Here is a 9,241-nt window from a genome sequence, read left to right on the forward strand (position 1 = left end):
TGCAGGTAAACGATTCTCCAAAATTTTGACTTGAAACATTATCTCTATTTCTCTCTCCACAGAAGCTGCCAGAAACATTGAGTATTTCCAGCACTTTCTATACTTATTTAACGGTAAAATGATTGCCCCCCCCCCTCCCATAAGACCCATAGAAATGTAACTTAATTGACAATAATTATCATTGCTCACCTTGGAAATTTTCTGCATATCAAAAAAAGCTTTTTTCCATTTTTTGCTGCATGTTTGTATCAAATGAGGAGAAAGCATCCCTACATAATCCACAATAATAAAATTACCCTTGTCAGTATCATGGACCTTTATGTCTTCCTTCATTCAACTGGAGCCCCAACTGGCACATCTCCAGAGATGGTATGATACCCTAAACATTATCTATAATGCTCACATGTCTACTAAAAAGTAAGTGATGCAGCACCATTTTTTGATCAGCTGCTCAGCTGTTTAATTCATTCAAGCTCCAATTATATATGGTTCCTATGAATGTGTTAAGGAGAAAATTCAGTCTTATTAAATGCACAATTAATGCACCAAGAGCAAATTAAACCTTCTAGAGCGGAAGGCCTTTCAAGTGTTGCAAGTGAGTAGCTGATGGACTACATGTATTGCAGTGGACTATTTTTTCTGATGGTTCAGTAGATGAATGCATTCATTGCATTGTGTTCTCGTAAGCTAAGTGGATCTAGAAAGTTGCAGTCTTACTTCATGACCTGTGCTCAATAGTGACAGCAATCAGATTGCTATATTTGACCTTAATGTCTCTGGGCTTTCAAAGTAGAAAAATGACAGGAAAAACCTGGATTTGTATCCAGTCATTCCTCTCTAGAAACTGCTTGTGTATGGATGTTAGGTGAAGATAAAATTGAACATGGCTGTGCTGTCCCTTATTCTCTCAGAGGCTAATGATACATTACTTAGGTTCACATTTAACATGCCCACTTAGATGAGTACCATATCTCAGCGAAAGTCATTGCCTTCAGTAAAGGATACAAACAAATTATTTTCAATAATTAATGCTCTAAATCTGTGAAAATGGTGCACTGCTTATTTAGACAAATATAGCCACTTAAGCTGCATGGAAATGGGTGAAGTCAGTAAGAAATGAATGTATGTGCTTTATGTCGGAATTAACAATACGCTATCAAATTAGTATGTCAATGGTGAATTTAGATCCAGTGAAAATAAATATAACATTTTTATATTCATTACTGGATCAACATAATATGATTTAAAATTGAATAATATGTATAAAAACTTGTAGCAAAGCCTAGCAACAGGGCCTTGGAATTCAAGATTTGAGATTGGGAATGATTTCAGTCATGGTGGCGGAGGGGATAAGAGCTATGAGCAGTCAAGCAAATCGCATCTTTTCAGGTTGGCACAGTTACCTCTGAGACCTCATGTCCCTGTCGCTAAGACAGATCACACCCTGAACAGCACCATCTCACTGGTGGAGAGAAGGAAGAAGCTTTCAGGGGTAACTGGACCAGAGTACCCTCTATCTAGGACACCAAATTTGAAGGACTCATTCCGAGCTAAGGAAAGGAATCGGTATGTTGTGTGGCAAATAAACGTAATGGTAACAGTGCTACAGGAAAACATTTAATAGTATGAGGTATTACTCACATCATATACTTAAGTGAAATGCAAAACTTTAAACATACTTCTAATAATTAACTAAAATAATATAGATTTCTCCTTAAAAATAGCTGTTTAGTTAATTCATAAAATTGAATAATTCATAAACATTTTTTAAATAAAGTTGGCAACAAATAGGATCCAAGTTGAGCTAGCAAACTTCATCTTCTAAAATATCTCTTACTACATAATGACTTAGGCTGGTAGAAATAATGTGCAAATTCTTATTTTCACCACTTGAATACATTAAATGAAAATTTTGTACATGAACACCACAATTAAATAACAAGAGAAATTGAAACAAGTGAGCACAATCTTTTATCTCCATGGGCAAGATGTGAAATTGGACAATTTAAGTTCACTGACCCTTATGTTCATCTTTACACATCATTTCATTTTTGAACTTGTGAAAGGCAGGCACTATCATAAACCCATCTGAATATTCTGTACATTACTTAATGACATTGCCTGAATGTACACAGAACAAACACCTGATTTTATAGTTTGCTCAAAAAAGGAGCAAATTTTATGTAAGGGATCAGCATATAGGGTTTTGACCCTAGACATGTGGTCATATGATGGATAGAATCTTTTATTTAAAAGTGAATACTTGCAAGGATTTCCAGTTTGATTCATGGTATATAGTTCAGCCATTTTATACATTAAATATATGTAGTATTGATGTTTTTAAAGTTTTTATTCCGGTATATATGATAAAATCCGAGTAAATGTGGGCATAAATCATCAATGTGCCTGATCAGAGTTTTATTGTCATTTAACAGATAGAATGAGCACTTATCATGAATAACTGCTGAGTTAAATAAAATATTTGTCTGAAATTTCCTGGAATGGCACATTTGGCCACAAAAGCAATAATGTGCAACTGTTGTGAGACCTGAGTGAATAAATTACCCATAAATTTAGTGAAGGACTCATTAGATTGCTCCACAGCAAGGAAAGTGGTAATTCAGAAGCATGCAGCCAAAGGCCAATCATTTAATTCCTCAACACAAATAACTAACTAGTTGAGAATCTCCAGCTAGGATACCATGTTGTTCTAAGTCAATTATCTGAGTGTTTATCCAAAGTTAAATGTTAAAGCAAAAGTAATTAAAACACTTATAATAGAAGAACCATGATGAACACCAAAGGCAGAATCATCTGCACTTTGAACCTGCTGGAATGGAGGAAACATATGTAGGTCGATTTACTAATTGGCGGGCACAGCTAAGGGTTTGTCCCAAAACCACATATTCGCATGCTGCCTCTGGATTCTTCGGGTAATCAGTCATGCTGGTTGGCATGATGCATCCATTCTATCAAAGGGACAACTTCTAATTAAAGGCACCACAGCATGAGTTACAAAAGTAACTTGGATTTTTGAAGCTGTGGTAACCACAGCAGCGGTGAAGAGACCTGGGGACACTGCTCCACAGGTCCCTTTCTCTTACTTGGGCTTCCTGCTGTGGAACCTAAAGGGCTGCAGTGAGGTGAGCTCTCTCAAAGATGGGAAGAAGTGGACAACCTCTCCAACTAAGCAGGTATGGGTGGAAGCAGCAGATATATCATTCCTCCAGCCTAGAGACAGTACAGGAAAAGGATCTGGGACCTCAGGCGGGCATGACAGCTGAGTGACATAATATACTTAGGTGCTAAGCCCCACAGTCTGATTTTTCCAGCATTCTCCTACACAGCACTCCTCAGGACAAGACGCTTTGCAGCTCCACTCATTCCTTTTTCTGCAGGGAGCTCATATCCCCATTTGAAGAGCCAACACTCTCACACTCTCAGCCTTTTGCTCTCTTTCACCTGTACCTCACAGTTACTCTCCACAAATACTGTCCTTTCCTCTTTTGCACACAAGGCATTATAAACACTCCTAATCATCTGCTCCTTGATGAGAAGCGGAGACTGGAAAGTGGGGGTAGCTGGTGGTGAGAGGAGGTCTTAACTCCAGCAGGCTGCATATATCAACAGCAGCCCGTCATGAAAGCCTAAACGTCCTGATATACCAGGACATGTTAGGAGGATTGATCTTCTGCCTTTTCACATTGTGTTGAGGGTTCAGCTTCCTTCCAACTGGACCTCAATTACCATTACCTGTCCTTTGGAGGGGCATGGGAGTGAGGAGAAGGCAGCTGGTGCTGCTATTGATGTTGTCCCTGCTGCTGTGCTGTTAGAACATAGAACATTACAGCGCAGTACAGGCCCTTCTGCCCTCGATGTTGCGCCGACAATGGTATTGGTTGGCAGTGGTATTGCTCCTGCTCTTGACATACACCGGAGGTGCATAAGCTACTCTGTTGACATGTTGAAGGCTGGAAAATGCAGCCAAAGGTGATGTATTGGGCAGATAAAGTGTCTTCTAAGAGGTGCTTTGAGTACCTGCCTCTCACCTGCCCATGTATGGAGCTTTTCAGTGGAAATGACAATCTATGGACACCTTTGATCAGTGAAACGGAAGCAGCTCTTCCCACTGTGCACTCACCCCAGTGACATTGGTAAATTGCTGACCAATTGGAAAACAGGTGTCTTAGCTTGGAAAGTCAGACGTCAGGCTTAAAGAAGATAATAATTGCCTTTTTCAATTACCTTAACTAGGTTCCCAACATAGCTGAGGGGGCTTCCCGCGGACCTTCGATCTTGCCATGGGGAAACCTGGGAGACTGTAAGATGCAGTGCGATCCCAATATTACGTCAGTTTCAGGGGAGTTAACTCCCCACACACACACACAAATCCGCCTTCTCATAGCTGAAAAAACTCCCACTGAGTAAGAGTGACCAGGAAGCAGTCAGGAGATAACTGGAGACCTACCAGCAACTCATTTCAAATCCTATGTTCCTAATTATTGTCAAGGAACAAGGCCAGAATTTTCCAGGCCCATCATGGCAGGACACGCCACAAGAAATTCGACAACCCAGCTAAAGGTCCATTGATGCTCAACGGGAGCAAACAATCCCAGCAATTGACCGGGCCAGAAAATCCTGCCCCTAGAATAGATATTGACAAAGGGCCAACTTCAGTTTCAGGTTAGCCACCATCTTTGTGACACATCTGCACACATATGTGCAATTTGTGTTTAACCTATTAAAGATAACTGTCATTAAATTAGTTCAACATTTACTAAGGCAGTACGAACTTAATGAAAATCGCCAAGGAAAGTATTCATTTTTCTTCCCTCAAGTAAAATCACACCACTGCCAAGTCATCAGTGCTGTTCTTGTTCAATCTAAGTGGCAATGGTGATCAAATCAGTGTTGGTGCAGAATATTTGGACATGGGAATTAATTTTATAGGCTGGTTGAATGAGAACAGAATTTATACTGTATTGCTAAGCAAAACAGCGGAGAAGCACAGGATCCAAGAAAAGTTTGACATGACACAAGTAATGGTTTCAGTGATGTATGCCATTTTTTTCTGGAATATTGGGACCATACTCATTAATATAGTGCACATTTTCTGCATTCGCCAAGGTAACAGTGCACTGTTCAGTTTGAAGTAGGCAGCTGGGATCAAGTTGATTCCTTGAAGAGTATAGAGGGTGTAGGAGTAGAGTTAAGAGAGAAATCAGGAAGGTAAAAAGGGGACATGAGATTTCTTTGGCAGATAAGGCAAAGGAGAATCCAAAGAGATTCTACAAATACACATAGGGCAAAAGAGTAACTAGGGAGAGAGCAGGGCCTCTTAAGGATCAACAAGGTCATCTATGTGCAGATCCACAAGAGATGGGTGAGATTCTAAATGAAAATTTCTCATCAATATTTACTGTTGAGAAAGGCATGGATGTTAGGGAACTTGGGGAAATAAATAGTGATGTCTTGAGGAGTATACATATAACAGAGGAGGTGGTGCTGGAAGTCATAAAGCGCATCAAGGTAGATAAATCCCTGGGATGTGATGGAGTGTATCCCAGGATGTTGTGGGAGGCTAGGGAGGAAATTGTGGGTCCCCTAGCAGAGATATTTGAATCATTGACAGCCAGAGGTGAGGTGCCTGAAGATTGGAGGGTGTTTAAAAAGGGCTGCAGGGAAAAGCCCGGGAACTACAGGCCAGTGAGCCTCAGTGAGTGGATAAGTTGTTAGAAGGTATTCTGAGAGACAGGGATCTACAGGCATTTAGAGAGGCAAGGACTGATTAGGGACAGTCAGCATGGCTTTGTGAGTGGAAAATCATGTCTCACAAATTTGATTGAGTATTTTGAAGGAGTAACCAAGAAGGTCGATAAGGGCAGTGCAGTTGATGTTGTCTACATGGACTTTAGCAAGGCCTTTGACAAGGTACCGCATGGTAGGTTGTTGCATAAGGTTAAATCTCACGGGATCCATGGATTACAAAATTGGCTGGATGACAGGGGACAGAGGGTGGTTGTAGAGGGTTGTTTTTCAAACTGGAGGCCTGTGACCAGTGGTGTGCCTCAGGGATCAGTGCTGGGTCCACTGTTATTTGTCATTTATATTAATGATTTGGATGAGAATTTAGGAGGCATGGGTAGTAAGTTTGCAGATATTAAACATTGATTTCAAAATCTTTTGTTCTGGTGCTAGGGTTATTGGGTTATATGGATTTAAATTTCAAACTGGAAATCCTAACAATAAATCTGAATAACTTTATGGAACAGTTAATATCCACTGTATGGATCTGCATTATAAGACGCAGCATGAGTAGCAGGGGAAAATCAGATACCTATATTTTACATTTTCCTATGGATATATGTTGTATATTCAAAAATTCAAATCTAGATCAGGTGTCTATGCACATTGTGGACAAAAGCAATGAAAAAAAAGGTGTGAAAAGACAACTTCTTACTCCTCCATATTTTTGGATTTAAATTGATCCAATGGGGAATTTTGTTGTATGTATATATATATCTATACATTTGTAGCTCTTGACACACGACAGAGACATTAACAGGTTAAATAAACACAGACTGGTTTAAATGTCATGGTTTTTAATTAGAAATATTAAATACAAAATCTCTCAGATTGGCTGAAGACATAGTTGTTGAAAACAACACCTGATGAATCTACTGTCAGAGATATTGTAAAATGGGTTATTTTCAAATGGGCTTTGTGCCTTATAGATTTGTCTGTCCTTTTACTGTGAAAATGATATCTATGCACTCATTTGCCATGTCACCAGCTTCAGCACGCTCACACTAGCTCAAAATTAAACTGCAAATCCATCCATAAGTTTCCTCCCAAGAAAATGGAAACATGTGAAAAAGATAACACAATTTACAGTCTATCTACTGATGTAGATCTCTGTTTGTTATTTCCATATTATATTAGGATATAAAAACTGCTTACCATTGGCTTGAAAGCTATGAGTTTCAAAACCATTTCAACAGTGAACACAGCAGTGAAGACCATGTTGAGGATATCCATTGTGTAGTTGAAAAACGGAGATTGTTCATAGTGCTAAAAACATAGACAACAATGCTTTACAAGATTATGAAATTACATATTATAGTTTTATATTTATAGTTTCATACTGTGGGCTACATTTGTGTGTGATGTGTGATGGCTGAATCCTCTTTCTCCTAAATCTTATGCATCCAATTTAGCCAACATAGTAGGCTGCCTTTTCAGGCTTCCTCCCTGGCCACCTGGGAGCTTTGCATATGTAAATTAAGAGCCTAATGCCTTATTTTATGTCCACTCTGAGAAATTGAGAGGAATTGGACCTGCTTCAATCATCTTTTAAGGGCGTGGATGCAACCACCCTCAACTTAAAAAAAATAATACCTATTAATTCTGATCCAAAGGACAGAATTGACTTCCTGTATAAAACTGATACTCGGACACAATCTGATGCAGATTTTTTCATGACTAAGGATATGCTATTTCTGAGTGACAAACTTAATAGGCATATGAAATATATCACTGTCTCATGTTGTCCAGTTGCTAGACTTCGGTTCATCTACATTGTTTCCTATTTTGAATAATCTTATTGCAAACATTCTCTGGGCAAAGTGTGAGAATTCCTATGATTGTTTCTTCTTTTGCCCCCTTTTTTTTCAAAATATATATTTAAGCAGTGGCTTAAATGTTCTCCACTGGTTAAGAATGTTTTAAAGAAAATCACAATAGTTACCTAATACAAAAGATATTTGCTCCTGAAGGTGAAGTATGCATGCGTTTAGGCCTGCAATAGGTTTAAAGCTCAAAAATCACAATAATGTATAGGTTAAAATAAAACATGAATCAATATTAGATTATCAAATTGTTTAAATATTATAAATTAAACAACACTAGGATCGTGAAAGTTAGCTCCTTAGCACTCAGCATCATGGCATAACGAATGTCATTTAGTCTCCAAAATGGCAACTGCAGTATGTGCACAAATTTCCTGTGCAAGGCATGCCAATGGCCATTTTGAATAGGTATTAATGCTACGCAGAAAGAGTCTGTCAGCAGTAGGCACAGTGGGCAGATTGTGGCATCAATCACTGTGTGGGGCTGATTTGACACCATGGTGCCGTTTTGGACTCCACTGATTCAGCTAACATCCTCTCCCAGCTTCACAAGGCTGAACATGCATTCAGCAGCAGGAAGGAACCTCCTCCAGCACTATTTAAAGGTATCAGCAACTATTTTCAGGTTAGTTGGTGATTGATAACTACTGGTTGTAACTTTGATTACATAAGTGTTCAATAGTTTCCAGAGTTCTTTTAATTTGCTAAAGTCCACAGGGGATGGTGTGGCATTTGCTGTAGGACTTTATCCTGATTCAACAGCAAATCTCTTGATTCCAGACATGGGTGCAGAAGAATGCAATTTCCTTGAACTGCAGCATGACAGGGGGGTTAAGCAGATATGATGCAGAGTAAGACATGCTGTTGGAAGAGGGAGAAGAAGGGGGAAAAGGATACTTAGCAGGTGATCATAAATCAGGGAGTAATTCCCTCTCTGAACCTCAGTGAGGAATAGTATGTCTCGGCTTCAAAGAACATGTCACTGACATCTGTCAGCTGCTACAACCCCAGCTGTAACCTCAGAATAGGACAAGGATGGCATTACCTGTGACTGTAATGATCGAGATCCACCTAGGCTGGAGCAGGTGATATCGGCAACATCTCCTGGTTTTAAAGTTTAAAGTTTATTTATTAGTGTCATAACACTGCAATGAAGTTACTGTGAGAATCCCTTAGTCGCCACACTCCGGCACCTGTTCAGGTACACTGAGGGAGAATTTAGCATGGCCAATACACCTAACCAGCACGTCTTTCAGACTTTGCCAAGCACTTGGCATAGGGAGGTCACTGAAGCTCTGACTTCCAAGAGAATTAAGTGCATTTCATTCTCTCTCACCACCGCTAAACAGATAGCGCAAGCAGGTGACTTCATGAGGATTGAAGGCTTCTCTACGGTATCAGTGACTGAACACATGCCACTTTGCAGGCGCCACATGTAAACTCTAAGATGTACTAGGCTTCTAATCAATAAGGTGTGGCATAGCAAAGTACAACAACCAGAAGGAATACCATTTCCTGCATATCCAGCTGGTGTGTGACTATGAGCAACATTATATGCAGGTCAATGTCCAGTATCCTGGCTGCAGTCACCATACCTTCATTCTGTGGCAGTC

The 9,241-nt window shown here is 39.6% G+C and overlaps 1 protein-coding gene across 1 annotated transcript in view; it reads right to left on the bottom strand.

The window, feature by feature from the left end:
- The window catches only part of cacna1db (calcium channel, voltage-dependent, L type, alpha 1D subunit, b), a 335,919-nt gene that overhangs the window by 164,383 nt on the left and 162,295 nt on the right, over positions 1-9,241 (bottom strand). Inside the window, exon 24 of the mRNA XM_078209623.1 lies at positions 6,961-7,071. Within this exon, the coding sequence (XP_078065749.1) occupies positions 6,961-7,071 (111 nt within the window). The remainder of the gene's footprint in view (positions 1-6,960; positions 7,072-9,241) is intronic.

The sequence above is a fragment of the Mustelus asterias genome, chromosome 3, assembly GCF_964213995.1.
Source record: "Mustelus asterias chromosome 3, sMusAst1.hap1.1, whole genome shotgun sequence".
NCBI classification, from domain to species: Eukaryota; Metazoa; Chordata; class Chondrichthyes; order Carcharhiniformes; family Triakidae; genus Mustelus; species Mustelus asterias.